At 42.8% G+C, this 20,046-nt stretch overlaps 1 protein-coding gene across 1 annotated transcript in view; it reads right to left on the bottom strand.

Moving 5' to 3' along the window:
- The window catches only part of LOC128642776 (xenotropic and polytropic retrovirus receptor 1 homolog), a 556,720-nt gene that overhangs the window by 24,368 nt on the left and 512,306 nt on the right, over positions 1-20,046 (bottom strand). The window contains exons 11-13 of the mRNA XM_053695572.1: positions 19,126-19,294; positions 16,684-16,875; positions 782-954 (exon numbers count right to left, since the gene is read on the bottom strand). Of these exons, the coding sequence (XP_053551547.1) occupies positions 782-954; positions 16,684-16,875; positions 19,126-19,294 (534 nt within the window). The remainder of the gene's footprint in view (positions 1-781; positions 955-16,683; positions 16,876-19,125; positions 19,295-20,046) is intronic.

A 20,046-nucleotide genomic window follows, 5' to 3' on the forward strand; every position in this document is an offset into this window, starting at 1 on the left:
GGGAACAGAGTAGTCTGTACATGGCCTTGGGAAACCAACGCAAGGATGAAGCAGAGGGTCTAGACAATTAGGGAACGATAGTGAGTGATATATTCGTGATATCACTGGGTTCATATTTATTTTTTAATGAGCTTTAAAAAAAAATAGAGCTTATTCTGCAGCAAGAGAATGCTTAGTGCAGGGATAATGAGCCTTGCTGAGTGTCTACTCCAACTGGCGATAATCTCAAAACAGTAAATAAAATAAAAAATTCAATTAAAGTAATATTAGAGTTAATATAGCTAAATAATTAAAGGAACACCACAACAAATCACTACCCGCACCTAGCTGCACATATCTGGTGAGCCAATATCAAAAGGTATATCAATGGCTATTTCCCACTGTGCATTGCTGTGTCTCAGCATACCTAGGTATGCTTTTAAACAAAGGATACCAAAAGAACAGAGTAAATTAAATCATTTTGAATTCACTATCGCTATAAAGCATGACTTCACAAGAAAAATGACATAACTAAAGCAAAAAAAAAATATGGTAGTAGCCCAGAGACCGGCATATTTTGTTATGAGCGCCAACTCAGGTCCTTGTGCAATAGGTTCACCACCCCTGACTCTAGTGTAACTTAATATATCCCAAGGTTTTTATATGGAATAATTAAGATACCATAGTATGTTTAGCAAACTTACTACATATGAGCTTTTCAAAAATGTTGATAAACTTTTATTTGTTTAACCCCTTACAGAGAAAACAAATCTGATTGGCCGTGGGAAGCACACATGCTTACTTTTTTAGGATAGACCATCTCACCCCTGAGGAGCAGGTTTTCTTCACTGTTCTGCTCCAACACTCCCCAGTCCATCTTAAGATCCCACATGGTGGTAAATAGAGTGCCCACGCAGGCTGCTGCTATCCAGGCGTAGAAATAAATATTCCCTCCTGTACTCACGGAGGGCCACTCTGTAACACACAAGCAGGCGACACTGAGCTGTTTTATTATTTCACATCACACTGAGACTAACAATGCACAATGAAATTGATGGCTAACTGGGTATACTGTGCTAGAAAGTAAATCAGGGCATAACATTATTCCTTACGCTTGTTGACTACATGGCAGTTCTTATTAACTTGCTTACTTTGCAGCTAACATTTTCCGAACAGTATGCCAGAAAAGTTTACTAGGGGCCGCTATTATATAAAGGTCTCTGGGCATGACAGTAACGTGAACCCCCTGCTGGAATTCTTTAAAGGCAGTTTTAACCTTGAAAACAGTGCGCCCCGCAAAGGACCTTCCGTGAATTTACGTATGTGAAGGAGATGCATCCATTACAATAGGGCTCACAAAAATTGCAATTTCAATTATCCTATAAATGAATAAATTATATATTGAAGTAAAAACGCAGTAAAAAATTGTGGGCCTGCACGATTCTGCTAGAAGTAAGATTTTTGCGTGCATCGGGTAGAGCTTGTATTACAAGTTGAAAGTAAAATGTTTTCGCTCGTTCACTTAATGCATGCAAAAAGCTGAACTTCGGATAGTGCGACTGCGTTTACATATTTCACCATAAAAGGAAAAAAAACCTAATCGCATGTTAACCTGATAGCATATTCTCAAGACCCTGATGTTCGAAAATGCTACGAGGCGCTGAAATATTGCAAGGATTCCGGCGCTATGTTGAGCGAGCTTGTCAGAATATTCCAAGCTCCCGACATGGCTGCATCACTGAGAGGCGTTTACTATACACGCCATTGATCAGCAATGCTGGCTTAAGCAACACCCAGCATCGCCGACCATATTGGCGATTTATAGTAAACTATCCCTGTAATATTACTGCCGTATACCTAACCGCTACTCCTAATACCCCTAAACTGAAGTACCCCACGATCGCACACTAACGCTAAACTAATACCCACTGCAAATCACTGATTATTAATCTCTAAACCGCCAGATACCCACTGAAAGTACTATATATTAACCCCTGCACCGCCACATACTCACCGCAAGTACCATCTATTAACCCCTGCACCGCCACATACTCACCGCAAGTACCATCTATTAACCCCTGCACTGCCACATACTCACCGCAAGTTCTGACTATTTACCCCCAATGTTGTCATGAACCCACCAGAAGTGCTAACTATTAACCCCCTATGCTGCCATGAAATCACTGCAAGTGCTAACTTAAAAAAATAAAAAAACCTAAACTGAAAACCCCCAAATGAAATCTATCCATACTCTAACACATAACCCCCCCTCTAAACTAAGACTAAGTTACACAAAAAAAATTAAACTACATTATCCAAAAAAAAAAAAACATCATACCTAACCTTAAACGACATGCCCCATAAAATAAAAAAGCTGCAGCCAAAATAAAAAAAACTAAACCCTAACTCTCTAAAATAAATTGCAATAGCCTTTAAAAGGGCCATTTGCAGGGCATTGCCCCCCACCTACATTAAAGTAACCCCCCACCCCCAAAAAAATAACAAAATTTAACTTTAAGAACCTAGGTTAAGACATAAAATGAAATAACAAAGCCTAATCTAAAAAATAAACTAATCCCAAAAGTGTTACTCACATCCTTTTGATCTGTCACAGACCCATCTTCATCCATGGCTTCAAGTGCTCAGGGGCCCATCTAAGCTTCTTCCACCGCCTCCGCTTCACAATATTCATCAGCGGCGTGGCCCATCCTTCAGGAGCCCATCTTCACGGAGGCAGACTTAGGCGGCCTCTTCTGCCCCCTCTGCTCCACATGTTCTTTTCTTCGGGGAGCCCTCATCTTCATGCAATCTCCACCGCACACTGAAACCCGGAAGTGCAGAACCCCAATATATAGGTGTACCTCTTCCGATTGGCTGATTTCAAATCAGTCAGTACCTACTGGCTAATTTGAATCAGGCAATTACAAGAATTTTTTTTTAAATTTAAATTCTAATCATCCAATAGAAAAGGTTAATGTAGTTTAGTATTTGGTATAATGTATTTTTTATTTTCTGTAACTTAGATTTTTTTTTAATGTAGCTTAGTTTGGGTTAGTTTAGAGGGGGGTTTAGTTTAGATAGTGGTTAGTTTAAAGGGGGGGGGGTTAGTTGTTAGTGTAATTCTAGTTTGTATTGGAAGGTGGCGGTTTAGGCTTTAATCCCCTAACCTCCCGCATACCTGTATGGGGGTTGATTGGGTGAATATTGTTGTTAGGATTTTGTAGATCTTAATCTCCTAACCACCCCTCATACCTGTATGAGGGTTGATTAGGTGATTAATGATGGTTACCATTTATTAGGCCTTAATCAACTAATCACCCCATACATGTATGGGGGTTGATTAGGTTAGGGCAGCTTAGGGGGTTAATAGTGCATTTATCTATAATTTTTAAAATATTATGCATTTTTATGGATGATGCATATTCTTTTAACTATTTTATATACATTAATATGTATTTTTCTTGTGTTTTTTTATTTTAAATATAAATATATATTTTAAAATTTATATTATTTTTACAATAGGCATTAGTGTTACAATTGTTTTATTGCATAACAGGCATGCAGGTATGTGATACTATAATTATAATGCAACTGTCTTTTATAATATAAATATCTATTTTAAAAATATATTTTTATTTACAATTATAAATGCATTCAGCAAGGATATCTACATTTTAATTTATATATCCAATACTTAAACTAATATTCATTTTACATGGCCATGCATTTTATTTTAAAGATTGTAGATATAATGTAGTAAGGCCTTGCATTGATATTAAATATGTAAACAGTTGTGCATGTAAATTGCATATTGGTTTAAAGGGATACTGAACCCTTTCTTTCATGATTCGGATAGAGAATGCAATTTTAAGCAACTTTCTAATTTTCTTCTATTATCAATTTTTCTATGTTCTCTTGCTATCTTTATTTGAAAAAGAAGGCATCTTAGCTAAGGAGCCAGCAAATTGTTGGTTCAGTACCATGGACAGCACTTGTTTGTTGGTGCTGTCCAATCAGCAAGGACAACCCAGGTTGTTCACCAAAAACATAATTTATGCTTACCTGATAAATTCCTTTCTCCTGTAGTGTAGTCAGTCCACGGGTCATCCATTACTTATGGGATATTAACTCCTCCCTAACAGGAAGTGCAAGAGGATCACCCAAGCAGAGCTGCTATATAGCTCCTCCCCTCTACGTCACACCCAGTCATTCGACCGAAAACCAAACGAGAAAGGAGAAACTATAGGGTGCAGTGGTGACTGGAGTATAATTTAAAATTTAGACCTGCCATAAAAAACAGGGCGGGCCGTGGACTGACTACACTACAGGAGAAAGGAATTTATCAGGTAAGCATAAATTATGTTTTCTCCTGTTAAGTGTAGTCAGTCCACGGGTCATCCATTACTTATGGGATACCAATACCAAAGCTAAAGTACACGGATGACGGGAGAGACAGGCAGGATCTTTACATGGAAGGAACCACTGCCTGAAGAACCTTTCTCCCAAAAACAGCCTCAGAAGAAGCAAAAGTGTCAAATTTGTAAAATTTGGAAAAAGTATGAAGAGAAGACCAAGTTGCAGCCTTGCAAATCTGTTCAACAGAGGCCTCATTCTTAAAGGCCCACGTGGAAGCCACAGCTCTCGTAGAATGAGCTGTAATTCTATCAGGAGGCTGCTGTCCAGCAGTCTCATAGGCTAAACGTATTATGCTACGAAGCCAAAAAGAGAGAGAGGTAGCAGATGCTTTTTGTCCTCTCCTCTGTCCAGAATAAAAGACAAACAGGGAAGAAGTTTGGCGAAAATCTTTAGTTGCCTGTAAATAAAATTTCAGGGCACGGACTACGTCTAGATTGTGCAGAAGTCGTTCCTTCTTTGAAGAAGGGTTAGGGCACAATGATGGAACAACAATCTCTTGATTGATATTCTTGTTAGCGACTACCTTAGGTAAGAACCCAGGTTTAGTACGCAGAACTACCTTGTCTGAATGAAAAAATCAGATAAGGAGAATCACAATGTAAGGCCGATAACTCAGAGACTCTACGAGCCGAGGAAATAGCCATTAAAAACAGAACTTTCCAAGATAACAGCTTGATATCAATGGAATGAAGGGGTTCAAACGGAACACCCTGTAAAACGTTAAGAACTAAGTTTAAGCTCCACGGTGGAGCAACAGTCTTAAACACAGGCTTAATCCTGGCCAAAGCCTGACAAAAAGCCTGAACGTCTGGAACATCTGACAGACGTTTGTGTAAAAGGATGGACAGAGCTGAGATCTGTCCCTTTAAAGAACTTGCAGATAAACCCTTTTCTAAACCTTCTTGTAGAAAAGACAATATCCTCGGAATCCTAACCTTACTCCATGAGTAACTCTTGGATTCGCACCAGTGTAAATATTTACGCCATATCTTATGGCAAATTTTCCTGGTAACGGGTTTCCTAGCCTGTATTAAGGTATCAATTACTGACTCCGAAAATCCACGCTTTGATAAAATCAAGCGTTCAATTTCCATGCAGTCAGCTTCAGAGAAATTAGATTTTGATGTTTGAAAGGACCCTGAATTAGAAGGTCCTGTCTCAGAGGCAGCGACCAAGGTGGACAGGATGACATGTCCACTAGATCTGCATACCAGGTCCTGCGTGGCCACGCAGGCGCTATTAGAATCACCGATGCTTTGTCCTGTTTGATCCTGGCAATCAATCGAGGAAGCATCGGGAAGGGTGGAAACACATAAGCCATGTTGAAGACCCAAGGTGCTGTCAGAGCATCTATCAGCGCCGCTCCCGGGTCCCTGGACCTGGATCCGTAACAAGGAAGTTTGGCGTTCTGGCGAGACGCCATGAGATCCAGATCTGGTTTGCCCCAACGTCGAAGTATTTGGGCAAAGACCTCCGGATGAAGTTCCCACTCCCCCGGATGAAAAGTCTGGCGACTTAGGAAATCCGCCTCCCAGTTCTCCACGCCTGGGATGTGAATCGCTGACAGGTGGCAAGAGTGAGACTCTGCCCAGCGAATAATCTTTGAGACTTCCATCATCGCTAGGGAACTCCTTGTCCCTCCCTGATGATTTATGTAAGCCACAGTCGTGATGTTGTCCGACTGAAACCTGATGAACCTCAGAGTTGCTAACTGAGGCCAAGTCAGAAGGGCATTGAGAACTGCTCTCAATTCCAGAATGTTTATTGGAAGGAGACTCTCCTCCTGAGTCCATGATCCCTGAGCCTTCAGGGAATTCCAGACAGCGCCCCAACCTAAAAGGCTGGCGTCTGTTGTTACAATTGTCCAGTCTGGCCTGCTGAAGGGCATCCCCCTGGACAGATGTGGCCGAGAAAGCCACCATAGAAGAGAATCTCTGGTCTCTTGATCCAGATTCAGCATAGGGGACAAATCTGAGTAATCCCCATTCCACTGACTTAGCATGCACAATTGCAGTGGTCTGAGATGCAGGCGCGCAAAAGGTACTATGTCCATTGCCGCTACCATTAAGCCGATTACCTCCATGCATTGAGCCACTGACGGGTGTTGAATGGAATGAAGGACACGGCAAGCATTTAGAAGTTTTGTTAACCTGTCCTCTGTCAGGTAAATTTTCATTTCTACAGAATCTATAAGAGTAACCAAGAAGGGAACTCTTGTGAGTGGTAACAGAGAACTCTTTTCTTTGTTCACTTTCCACCCATGCGACCTTAGAAATGCCAGTACTAACTCTGTATGAGACTTGGCAGTTTGGAAGCTTGACGCTTGAATCAGAATGTCGTCTAGGTACGGAGCTACCGATATTCCTCACGGTCTTAGTACCGCCAGAAGAGAGCCCAGAACCTTTGTAAAGATTCTTGGAGCCGTAGCTAACCCGAAGGGAAGAGCTACAAACTGGTAATGCCTGTCTAGGAAGGCAAACCTTAGATACCGGTAATGATCCTTGTGAATCGGTATGTGAAGGTAGGCATCCTTTAGATCCACTGTGGTCATGTACTGACCCCTTTGGATCATGGGTAAGATAGTCCGAATAGTTTCCATTCTCTTAGGAATTTGTTTAGGATCTTTAAATCCAATATTGGTCTGAAGGTTCCTTCTTTCTTGGGAACCACAAACAGATTTGAGTAAAACCCTTGTCCGTGTTCTGACCGCGGAACCGGATGGATCACTCCCATGAGTAAAAGATCTTGTACACAGAGTAGAAACGCCTCTTTCTTTATCTGGTTTGTTGACAACCTTGAAAGATGAAATCTCCCTTGTGGAGGAGAAGCTTTGAAGTCCAGAAGATATCCCTGAGATATGATCTCCAACGCCCAGGGATCCTGGACATCTCTTGCCCAAGCCTGGGCGAAGAGAGAGAGTCTGCCCCCCACTAGATCCGTTTCCGGATCGGGGGCCCTCACTTCATGCTGTCTTAGGGGCAGCAGCAGGTTTTCTGGCCTGCTTGCCCTTGTTCCAGGTCTGGTTAGGTTTCCAGCCTTGTCTGTAGCGAGCAACAGCTCCTTCCTGTTTTGGGGCAGAGGAAGTTGATGCTGCTCCTGCCTTGAAGTTACGAAAGGCACGAAAATTAGACTGTCTAGCCCTTGGTTTGGCTCTGTCTTGAGGCAGGGCATGGCCTTTACCTCCCGTAATATCAGCGATAATTTCTTTCAAACCGGGCCCGAATAATGTCTGCCCCTTGAAAGGTATGTTAAGCAATTTAGATTTAGAAGTCACATCAGCTGACCAGGATTTTAGCCACAGCGCTCTGCGCGCCTGAATGGCGAATCCGGAATTCTTAGCCGTAAGTTTAGTTAAGTGTACTACGGCATCAGAAATAAATGAATTAGCTAGCTTAAGGGTTTTAAGCTTGTGTGTAATCTCATCTAATGGAGCTGTGTCAAGGGTCTCTTCCAGAGACTCAAACCAAAATGCCGCCACAGCCGTGACAGGCGCAATGCATGCAAGGGGTTGCAATATAAAACCTTGTTGAACAAACATTTTCTTAAGGTAACCCTCTAACTTTTTATCCATTGGATCTGAAAAGGCACAGCTATCCTCCACCGGGATAGTGGTACGCTTAGCTAAAGTAGAAACTGCTCCCTCCACCTTAGGGACCGTTTGCCATAAGTCCCGTGTGGTGGCGTCTATTGGAAACATTTTTCTGAATATAGGAGGGGGTGAGAAAGGCACACCGGGTCTATCCCACTCCTTAATAACAATTTCAGTAAGTCTCTTAGGTATAGGAAAAACGTCAGTACTCGTCGGTAACGCAAAATATTTATCCAACCTACACATTTTCTCTGGGATTGCAACTGTGTTACAATCATTCAGAGCCGCTAAAACCTCCCCTAGTAATACACGGAGGTTTTCCAGCTTAAACTTAAAATTTGAAATGTCTGAATCCAGTTTATTTGGATCAGATCCGTCACCCCCAGAATGAAGCTCTCCGTCTTCATGTTCTGCAAATTGTGACGCAGTATCAGACATGGCCCTAACATTATCAGCGCACTCTGTTCTCACCCCAGAGTGGTCTCGTTTACCCCTAAGTTCTGGCAATTTAGACAAAACTTCAGTCATAACATTAGCCATGTCTTGTAAAGTGATTTGTAATGGCCGCCCTGATGTACTTGGCGTTACAATATCACGCACCTCCTGAGCGGGAGATGCAGGTACTGACACGTGAGGCAAGATAGTCGGCATAACTTCCCCCTCGTTGTCTGGTGAATGTTGCTTAACATGTACAGATTGACTTTTATTTAAAGTAGCATCAATGCAATTAGTACATAAATTTCTATTGGGCTCCACCTTGGCCTTTGAACATATTGCACAAAGAGATTCCTCTGTGTCAGACATGTTTAAACAAACTAGCAATTAGACTAGCAAGCTTGGAAAATACTTTTCAACTGAATTTACAAGCAATATAAAAAACGTTACTGTGCCTTTAAGAAGCACACAAAAAAACTCACTTTGATATAACAATGAACCGGTTTAGTTATAGCAATCAATTTTTCATATGAAATGCATTAATTTAGCAAAGGATAGCACCCATCAGCAAATTGATTATTAACCCCTTAATACCAAAAAAACGATTGACAAATAAATACGTTTTTCTATCACAGTCAAAGCAAAGTCTCACAGGTCTGCTGTGAGTGATTACCTCCCTCAAACTAGTTTTGGAGACCCCTGAGCTCTGTAGAGACGTCCTGGATCATGCAGGGAGAATAAGGAAGACTGTGACTGAATTTTTAATGCGTAGTAAAAGCGCCAAAAATAGGCCCCTCCCACTCTTAACACAGCAGAGGGGAAGCTCAGTAACTGATTTTATACAAAATAAACGACAGCCAAGTGGAAAATAATGCCCATAATTTTTCACCAAGTACCTCAGAGAAAAAAATTATTAAACTGTCAGTAAACGTTTTAAATATATGAAATAAGAATAAAAGCCTGTTGCTAGTCGCTATCACTGCAGAGAGGCTAGAGTTATATGTATACAGTATTTTCTTAGTGAAGTGCCATTCCCCAGAAATACTTTAGTGCCAACATACATACATAACAGCCTGATACCAGTTACTACTACTGCATTTAAGGCTGTACTTACATTATATCGGTATTAGCAGTATTTTCTCAGTCAATTCCATTCCTTAGAAAATAATATACTGCAACATACCTCTTTGCAGGTGAACCCTGCCCGCTGTCCCCTGTTCTGAAGTTACCTCGCTCCTCAGAATGTCCGAGAACAGCAAATGGATCTTAGTTACGTCCGCTAAGATCATATACAAACTCAGGTAGATTCTTCTTCTAATACTGCCTGAGAAAAAAACAACACACTCCGGTGCTGTTTAAAACAACAAACTTTTGATTGAAGTAATAAAAAACTAAATTTAATAACCACACTCCTCTCACACATCCTATCTATTAGTTAGGTGCAAGAGAATGACTGGGTGTGACGTAGAGGGGAGGAGCTATATAGCAGCTCTGCTTGGGTGATCCTCTTGCACTTCCTGTTAGGGAGGAGTTAATATCCCATAAGTAATGGATGACCCGTGGACTGACTACACTTAACAGGAGAAAATGGGCCGGCATTTTAACTTTCTTGATTTTCAAATAAACATGCCAAGAGAATGAAGATTTAGCTTGAGGTAGTGAGAGGACATCCAGGAAGAGATGTGAGAAAAACAGTTAGTGACACGGGTTAGCAAGGAAGGAGATAGGTCTGGTGCAGAGAAGTAGATTTGGGTGTCGTTAGCATGCAAATGATATAGGAACCCGTGGGACTTTATTAGGGAACCTAAAATTGTTACGGTACCAACAGGATACCAAGGGTTAACACCAGATGAACAATGTCCTGCATAGGGAATCAGCAACTCACAACCCAGCCAGTTTTTCCCCTCAAACATGAGACCAGGCTTCACATCAGGTTTTAAACAGAATGACATTTATTAAAGGCTAGATGCCTAGTATTTATACAGGTTTGACCCCAAATGGGGGGGTTGAAAGACTGTTGTACATTACATGGAGGGAACATGCCCTTTTACATGATACAATAGAATACATTACTTTACTTAGGCAGATATCAAGTTAAACATAAGACACAATGGAGTCCTTATCACCAACAGTTTGACTCTGGAGGTGATTAAACAATGGAATTCTTATCACTAACTAAATTATGGCTGGAGCCAGCAACTTGTATTTAGAAAATAAAGTTAACGCTTTCAGTCCTGACCGAAGGGTCCGTCACATAGCTCCCCCCTTGTGGAACACTCCGGCAGACCCGGCTTGACCCTTTGGCGGGTCAACCTGGGGATGACCGGACTAGGAGGTGGTAGGCATGTCAGTTTGCCAGGACAATCCATCTGTATTCCCGTTATGAGAGAGAATTCCTGTCCATACAAACAAGGGTTCAACTTCCTCAGTGCCCAGACTAGGGCTAAACAGTCCTTCAAAATCCCATCAGCTTCTTTACAAGTTTTCTGTACCTGCTCTTTATAGGTATCCACAATCCCTTCATACTGACATAGGGTGCCCTTGAGTTGCTGCACCTCTCTATGAGCCAGCGTCAGCTTCTCCTCAAGTGTCACTAAGTTTGTCTTTAAGGTTTCATGTTCCACTCTCAAGCTGGTGTTTTCTGCAGTCTGTCGGTGCAGCTTGTCTAGCAGAGATTCCTGTTCTAAACATGCTTTTTCCTCTGCGCTCCTCTTCTCCTTCATCAGCGCATTGTAACGGGACTTCCACGTATCAATAGCGGATAGAGATTTACTGAGCTCAGCGTTCTGGGGCTTAGCAGCAGGGGGGTCAGTCTCTGCTGCACGGATCTGAGCATGGGTAGGCACAGGGTTAACATCAGCGGGACCCATGGGAGCATAGGCAGAAACAAGGGGGGCCAAGTCATTTCCAAGAAGAACATCAGCAGGTAACTCCTTCTTGACCCCCACATTCACAGGTCTAGCGCCCCCTCTTCAATCCAAATGTACCCTGGCAACAGGTAGGCGGAACACATCGCCCCCTGCTACCCTCACAGCCACAGTGTCTCCAGTGTGCTGTTTCTCAGACACCAAGTTCTTTTGAAGCAAGGTCATGGTAGCACCAGTATCCCGTAGACCACTGACCTCCTTCCCATTCACTTTAACCAGTCGCCAGTTATTCCGGTGGGCAGCTTGCACAAGGTCTGCCTCATGTAGGATGCCCCAGCATTCTTGCGCCTCTACGTAGCGGGCCGCAGGCTGAGGGTTACGTGTGATTCCGCCGGCAGGTCTTCTCCAGGACTGTGCTTGGTTCGCTGCATTTAGGGGACACTCTGGTCTTTTGTGCCCTAGTTGCTTACATCCAAAGCACCGATTCGGTTGTGAGTAGCCCCGCGAATTGAACCGGGTTGTCTGAGGGTAGTTCGTGGCCGGAGGCCGTGTGGTATAGCAGTGTGCCGGGGTTTGGTAACTGGCAGCTGCTGGGGTGACTGGGGGGTCTGTACTCCACTCTAGCAGGGGGCTTAGTGGTAGCAGTGTCCAGTTTGCGGGCATCCGTATACTCATCTGCCAAGCGAGCCGCTTCATGCAGGGTGGAGGGTTTACGGTCCCGAACCCACTCTCCAACTCCTGCGGGTAACTTGTCAAAGCAATGTTCCAACAGGAATAGCTGCAGCACCTCTTCCCCAGATACGGCTTGGCACCCTGCTATCCAGTGAGCTGCTGTGCGGTGCACCTTACATGCCCACTCAAGGTAGGAATCTCCAGCTAATTTAACAGTGTCTCTGAACCGCCTCCGGTATGCCTCCGGTGTAACCGCATACCTGGAGAGCAGAGCCTCTTTTACAGTATTATAATCCCCGACTTCCTCATCTGGAATGGCCCGAAAAGCCTCACTGGCCCGGCCGGATAATTTTCCGGATAATATCGTGACCCAGTCCTCTGCGGGTACCTTGTGTAGTGCACATTGCCTCTCAAAATCCTCAAGGTACCCATCAATCTCTCCTTCTGTTTCCAGGAAGTTTTTAAAAGCTGCAAAATTGACTTTTCTCTTTTCCACTTGGGTTGCTGTGACTTGGGCTGCTGCAGCGCCGCTTTGGCAAAGTAGGTTGGCCTCCACAGCTGCTATGACCCGGTTGATAATTTCCGCAGATGGGTTGGGGCCATAATGTGCCAGTCTTATTTTAACCGCCCGATCAAAGCTTGCTTCTTCAGGGGTTCTGTCTGCTATGGTGGGCCCATTGGTTCCTTCTGTCCCTGGTACTCTTTCCATCTTAGTCAGTGTTGTAATAATCCCCCTCTTCCTGAGGTTACTGGCTTGTGTAGTTGCTCTTCTGGGCGATAAGGTTCATTCCGTCGCTTGCCACCAATTGTTACGGTACCAACAGGATACCAAAGGTTAACACCAGATGAACAATGTCCTGCATAGGGAATCAGCAACTCACAACCCAGCCAGTTTTCCCCCTCAAACATGAGACCAGGCTTCACATCAGGTTTAAAACAGAATGACATTTATTAAAGGCTAGATGCCTAGTATTTATACAGGTTTGACCCCAAATGGGGGGGTTGAAAGACTGTTGTACATTACATGGAGGGAACATACCCTTTTACATGATACAATAGAATACATTACTTTACTTAGGCAGATATCAAGTTAAACATAAGACACAATGGAGTCCTTATCACCAACAGTCTGACTCTGGAGGTGATTAAACAATGGAATTCTTATCACTAACTAAATTATGGCTGGAGCCAGCAACTTGTATTTAGAAAATAAAGTTAACGCTTTCAGTCCTGACCAAAGGGTCCGTCACACTAATGATGACATGTAAATTGAGAAGAGAAGGGGACCGAGCATAGAGCCTTGCGGTACCCCAACAGATAGTGGTGACAGGGCAGACAAGGCCCCAGAGAAGGCTACACTAAAGGTACGGTTTGACAGGTAGGAAGAGAACCACACAAGAGAGCTGTGTCACAAATGCCGAAGGATTGGAGGGTTTGGAGCAAAAGAGGGTGGTCAACAGTATCAAAGTCTGTGGACAGATCAAGGAGGATAAGCAGAGAGAAGTGGCCTTTTGATTTTGCTGTAAGTAGGTTGTTGGTAACCTTAACGATTGCTGTCTCTGTGGAGTGATGGGGATGAAATCCAGATTGCAGTGGGTCGAAGAGGGAGTTTAATGAAATGGGATAGGCGTGGATATACTAGCTTTTCGAGAAGCTTTGAGGCAAGAGGGAGTAGGAAAATAGGGCGGTAGTTGGATGGGGAGGTTGGATAAGGAAAAGGTTTTTTGAGGATAGGTGTGACCAGTGCATGTTTCAGAGATGAGGGAAATATACTGGTGCTAAGGGAAAGGTTGAAAATGTGTGTGTGAGTATAGGGGTAAGGGTAGAAGAGAGGGCGGGAAGCAGTTGTGAGGGGATAGGGTCAAGGGGACAGGTAGTGAGGTGAGAACGCAGTATAAGTGCCAAAACTTCTTCCTCAGTAACAGGGGAGAAATAACTAAATTTATGGCTATGTGGGTTGTGGTTGACTGCGAGCGTTTGAAGGGGTGAGAGAATGGAAGTATGTTGAGAGCTGATTTAGTTTCTGATGGAGTCGATTTTGTTATTGAAGTGGCTGACAGTCTTGAGCTGACAGAGAAGTTGTATTAGGGGGTGGGCGGAGAAGAGTATTGAAAGTGGAGAACAGACATTTTGAGTTTGAAGAAAAAGTAGCGATAAGAGTAGATAAGTAGTGTTGCTTATAGAGATTAAGGGCAGAATAGTAGGTGTTCAAAATGAACTTGTAATGAAGGAAATCGGCTGAACTCCGAGATACTGTGTCAGGAGTATGCCAGGGCTGAGGATGAGTGTGTGATTTCCGAGCAATGGTAAGAGGGTCTAGATTGTCAAGGACCGATGTAAGGGTGGAATATATATGGCAGATAAATATATTTTAAAATATATATTTAAAATAATAGCAAGCAACTATTACATTTATTTTAAGATGTCTCCAATACTTTAAATCTACATTTTACATGACAATGCATATCTTGTCACAGAGATGCGCTAAAATGCCGGCAGCACTGGCAAAACCTCTTTGGCCTATCCGGGCTCCTGGAACCAGACTAGAATTGAGCCACAGACTGACGACCAAGGAGGTTTTTCCGGTTCTCCGGCAGTTGGGGGCTTAATTCCGGTCCGGCACAGAGTTCCAGAAGGCCGTATAGGCCGAGCAGGTTTTGTGGGTCCTCTGGTGGTTGGCCCGTTGCCGGCAGTCGTGGGCTCAATACCGGTCCGGCATAGGCCAAGCAGGTTTTGCTGGTCCCGCCTGCGTTTTAGCTCAACTGTAACACATTTTTTTAAACATTGATGATAACTTTAGCAACATAGCTATATAGTTATAATAAGGTTTATTATTATAGTTAGCCATTTTTTGAGAATAGGCAGTTAGATGGGCATTATAGTGGAGTGCTGTTTACACATTACGTCAGTGTAGGTGGTGGTAGGGACTAGGGAGTGAGATTGGTGCTCGCTGACATTGCTTGGACACGCCCCTTTTTAAACATTCCGTCAGGCTGCGATGCCAACGAGGCAATCAATGCAGTTTCCCGATGGTCTGTTGATGTTTTGAACATCGGGGCCCAAGTGCTCTAACCAAAGATGAAAATATGAATATTTTACATTCCAATGTTCTTCACATTGTAGAAATATGTATTTAGGAATAAATATAACATTCTTCTTATATATGATGGTATTTTGCTCAAATATGTATCTATAAGGGACCCAGGTTTTGGGAGAGACCTTGACGTGGTACCTGGGCTTGTCCCATTGAGTGCTTGTGAGTGCTGGACTTCCTCTGTGCTCTCTTCCCTCCCCCACCTCCCCAATGGTCACCCCCATCTTAAGTACTGGCAGACAGTCTGCCAGTATGCAGTTTTACACCCTTACCTTCCCATCTCCCTGATCCATCCCAAAAAGCTCTTACCCTCCCCCTTCTAACCAATTTCCTCCATCTTAGGTACTGGCAAATGTTTGCCAGTACACAGTTTTTAATTATTTTTAAATTTATTTTAATTAAAAAACAAAACATTTATTTCTGTAGTGTAGCTGCCCAACTCCCTCCCCCATTTACCCCCTTCCCCCTCCAAGATTCTTTCCCTACCCTCTAATCTTCCCCTCCACCATAGGATCCCCCCTCTACCTCCTTCTCCCTCCTCCCCCACCCTGCCACTCTGTTTTTTATTTGCGTAGCGGTCCCACCCCAGCTTCCGCCCCCCTCCAGCGATGGGCCGCCCACCCACCCACCTCCCTCCTAACCTTCCCACACCACCAAAGATCGGCACCACTGCTGCCCGATGCAGAGAGGACCACAGAGTGTCCCTCTCTGCATCAGTACCTCTGCCAGTGTATTTTTGCACTGCCGCACTTGTGAGGAATGCAGAAATAGCGCAATCTCACTACTTTTAGCCAGATCGCGGCAGAGAGAGGCCCAGGACAGCAGCATCTTACAGGGTACAGTGCTGGTTGTCAAGGGGTTAAATATGAATATTACATAAATATGATTTTACATGTTTTCATCTACTTGACTGCAAAAGGTTTGAATGCAATTATATATCCTAGATCAGTATGGGCCAGAGTTTTGCAAAAAAAATAAATTTATTCACGCACTAACTGCACTCGAAGTAAAAACATGGTCGCATTAGCTTGCGCAAGCGAAAAACTGAAGCACACTTACTTCAGAACTGTCACTCCTGATTGTCTCACAAGCTGTTTCCTGCTTCAAAACTGCAATGTTTGCAATTCCCATATGGGCTTCAGCTATGTCTTTTAAATATTTTTTGTGGGTTAATTAAATAAAATAACATTCTTTTAACAAATTTTAGCATGCTAGTTTCTAAACACAATGTCCCTTTAAATCATCGCTTCCTTATCCCTTTAAAATATTTTTTTCCTGTTGTAAGACATTAAACTATATTCATGCAAAAGAGACCACCTATATCTTTATTACACCATAAATTGGAAGCAAACAGTTAAAACTACTGTGTTTATACCTTAAACATTTTTTTTTATTTTTTTTTTTTAGAGAAAAAATTTTCATGAAGCTTTAAATGATGTTTTCTCGGGAAATTAAAATATCTTTAAGACAACATCCTGACAAGTGTATTTAGTTCTCTAATTAAGCTGTGTGTTGTGAAAGCCACCAATAAGGTAGAATTAACTGGCAATTTCATACATTATTCATGAATACTCACAAGAAGCATGAAGCTTGCTGACAGTAAGGAAGAAAAAAACAACAAATATTTTTACCTTTTTCGCTGGCAGCGAGAGAGGCAAATGTCACCATAATGAAGACTGTAGAGTATTTTCCGGCATTGACCAGGTGTGGAAATAGTTTTCGGCTGTCCCAGTACCTTCTTAGACATTGGGCAAACCTTATCCAAGGGGGGACACACTGAAGTAAACTGGTTATGAGTGGGTAGGTACTTGTACAACTCACATCTACATAAAAAACAAAACAAAAAAAGCCAAACTAGGACTTGAGGTGGAAAATTACCAGGTTCCAAAATAACAAAACCGATTTAACCCTATTTAGCGCTAGATTGCAAGTACCCCACTAATTTACTGGACACCTGCAAACGGGCAAATTTGCCTGTTTGCGGACGCGTGGAAATTAACCAGCCATTACAAGTGGCTATTGCTACCATTAACGCTCAGAAAATTAACCAGAGATCATATCTCTGGTTAATTTTCTAAAAGTGCCCCAAATGCACTCAAAATAGTGGGACTTTTAGTTTGTTATAAAAAAAATATAGCACTAGGCAGTTTTTAGGGTTTAAAAGTGACGGCTGAGGGGTGTTAGAAAATAAAAAACGGCACTGAGAATGCCTTTACATTGTGATTTATAAGAACTGTGTGTGCCCAGTAAATATAAATATAAATATATATATATATATATATATATATATATATATATATATATATATATATATATATATATATATATATATATATATATTTGTATATACACATAAATTTAAATTTGCTGCGCTTAGGTTCTGTGCCGTTTATGATGGCATCAGAACACGGCTCCCATTGAGCTCAATTCTTCCTAGCTAATATTCAGTGCCCCACTTGTAATCTGGCCCCTAGTTAGGCCTTATACACTGGGGCCGATTTATCACGGCCCAAATGGGGCCGTATAACCCTGTTTCCATGCGAGCCTTCAGGCTCACCTGAAACTGGAGTTAATAACTCCATAACTCGTACGCCTCCTCTGAGGTGGCGGACATCAATCCGCATAATCTCATATGATTAGGTTGATTGACACCCCCTACTAGGCGGGCGATTGGCTGCGAATCTGCAGGGGACAGCATTGTACAAGCAGTTCACCAGAACTGCTTATGCAATAATATATGGCGACCGCTTATGCTGTCGGCATTTATCGATGTCTGGCGGACATGATCACGGATCATCACCACCAGACACTTGATAAATCTGCCCCACTGTTTTACGTAGACTGTCTATAATCCCAGATCAGATGCAGAGCAGGCATAGGTTGCCTCCTGTCCGGGAATGGTTTGAAGCTGTGTCAGGTCCAGACAGGCAAATATCCGTGTTTGGAGGGAAACGACCACAGCCAAAAAGGTGACATTGTGCATTTGCAACATACTTCACATGCCTACAGCAATTTGTCTCTTGTGTGGGAGTGTGTGTCTGTGTAAGTGTCTTTGTGTTGGTTAATGTCTCTCTGTGTGTGTGAGCCTGTGTTTGAAAAAGTGTGAGTGTGTGTGAGCCTGTGTTTGAAAAAGTGTGAGTGTGTGTGTGTGTGTGTGTGAGTGTGTGTGTGAGTGTGTGTGTGTGTGAGTGTGTGTGTGTGTGAGTGTGTGTGTGTGTGTGTGTGTGTGTGTGTGTGTGTGTGTGTGAGTGTGTGTGTGAGTGTGTGTGTGAGTGTGTGTGTGTGAGTGTGTGTGTGTGAGTGTGTGTGTGTGAGTGTGTGTGTGTGAGTGTGTGTGTGTGAGTGTGTGTGAGAGAGTGTGTGAGTGTATGTTAGAGAGAGTGTGTGAGTGTATGTTAGAGAGAGTGTGTGAGAGAGAGTGTGTGAGTGTATGTGTGTGTCTTTGTGTATGTTAGAGAGAGTGTGTGAGTGAGGGTGTGTTGGAGTGAGTGAGAGCGTGTGTTTTTGTGTATGTTAGAGAGAGTGTGTGAGGGTGTGTTGGAGTGAGTGAGAGCGTGTGTTTTTGTGTATGTTAGAGAGAGAGAGTGTGTGAGGGTGTATGTGTGAGTGTCTTTGTGTATGAGAGTGTGTGAGATAAATTGTGTGAGTGTAAATATTTATGTGCAAGCTTGTGCTATTATACATAGTGTATACTGTGCAAAAATGTTTTTGCTGTGCACGGCTCAAGAGTGTCTAGGTTTGGCATGAACTAAAGGTGGCAAACCTACTATTGACCAATTAGAATCAAACGTAGCTAAAGTGGTGCTTATGCTTAGATATAAGGAGCTAAATACCTCCGGATACTATTTACTGTCTGGTTTTGATGGGCATTTTATTTTATTATGCAAGTTTAGTGAAACCCTTGGCTAACGCAGGTGGTGCAATGCATCCTCTCTGGTAGCCACTGGGTTAAATATGATTGGGACGTTGTATGGCAATAGGATACTATCTAAATGGCTCTCCGGCTCTTACTGGCTGCAAGACTGATATTTGTCTTTATATTCCACTGCTGAGGGCTGGCTAGAGATAATTACCTGGAGGATGCAGGGACAAGGAATGAGGGTCTTGCCAGTTCACATCTAATATATAATAGCAGCACAGTGCCCAGGAGTCCACAAAAACAGGAGACAAACTGTTTAACTGGTCCGCAAGCCAGAAATCTGCAAACCCAACCTTGTGGAATGGAGCTGATGCCACTTTATACTGCAAGAAAAACAAAAAAACACACAAGTCAGGGCATAAGCCGATCGTCTGCAAAGATATTGCTGTATAAAGTTATTCACGTTAAGCACAGGATTCGCTTAAAAGGACATTCAACTCGGCATTAAACATCCTTGTAAAATGTTTCATTATGGAAAATAAAACAATTTTGTAATATAAATTAGGGTGATGCCCCCTTTTTTTTTTTTAAACACGCTGTCCCTTTGCCCCCATAACTTTTTGAAGGGAAACCAAACTGTCGCATTTTTTTTTTATCATGACTGTTTTACTTATTTCATTTTTTCATTTGCAAAACACTTGCATTTGTATTATTTTTATATGGCAATATTATGGAATGCAATATCTGTTAGCGGCGGTGGACACGTGTAAAAGGAGGCGGGAGAAGTCTGCACGCTTTTTTGGTTTTGTCTGATTGCGAATGGGAGAGTAGCTTGTGAGTAAAGAGTTAATTTAAAGGGACATAACACCCCAAAAAAATTCTTTCATGATTAACCCCTTAATGACAACTGACGTACCAGGTACGTCATGCATTAACAAGCAGTTAATGACAATGGACGTACCTGGTACGTCAGTTGTCTAACAGAGTGCTGGAAGTGATCACAATCACTTCCAGCAGCTCTGAGGGTATTGCAGTGATGCCTCGATATGGAGGCATCCTGCAATACCCCTTTACAAGCCTCCGATGCAGAGAGAGCCACTCTGTGGCCCCCTCTGCACCGGTAGTGATGGTGCCG

The sequence above is a fragment of the Bombina bombina genome, chromosome 12 (assembly GCF_027579735.1).
Source record: "Bombina bombina isolate aBomBom1 chromosome 12, aBomBom1.pri, whole genome shotgun sequence".
Lineage (NCBI taxonomy): Eukaryota > Metazoa > Chordata > Amphibia > Anura > Bombinatoridae > Bombina > Bombina bombina.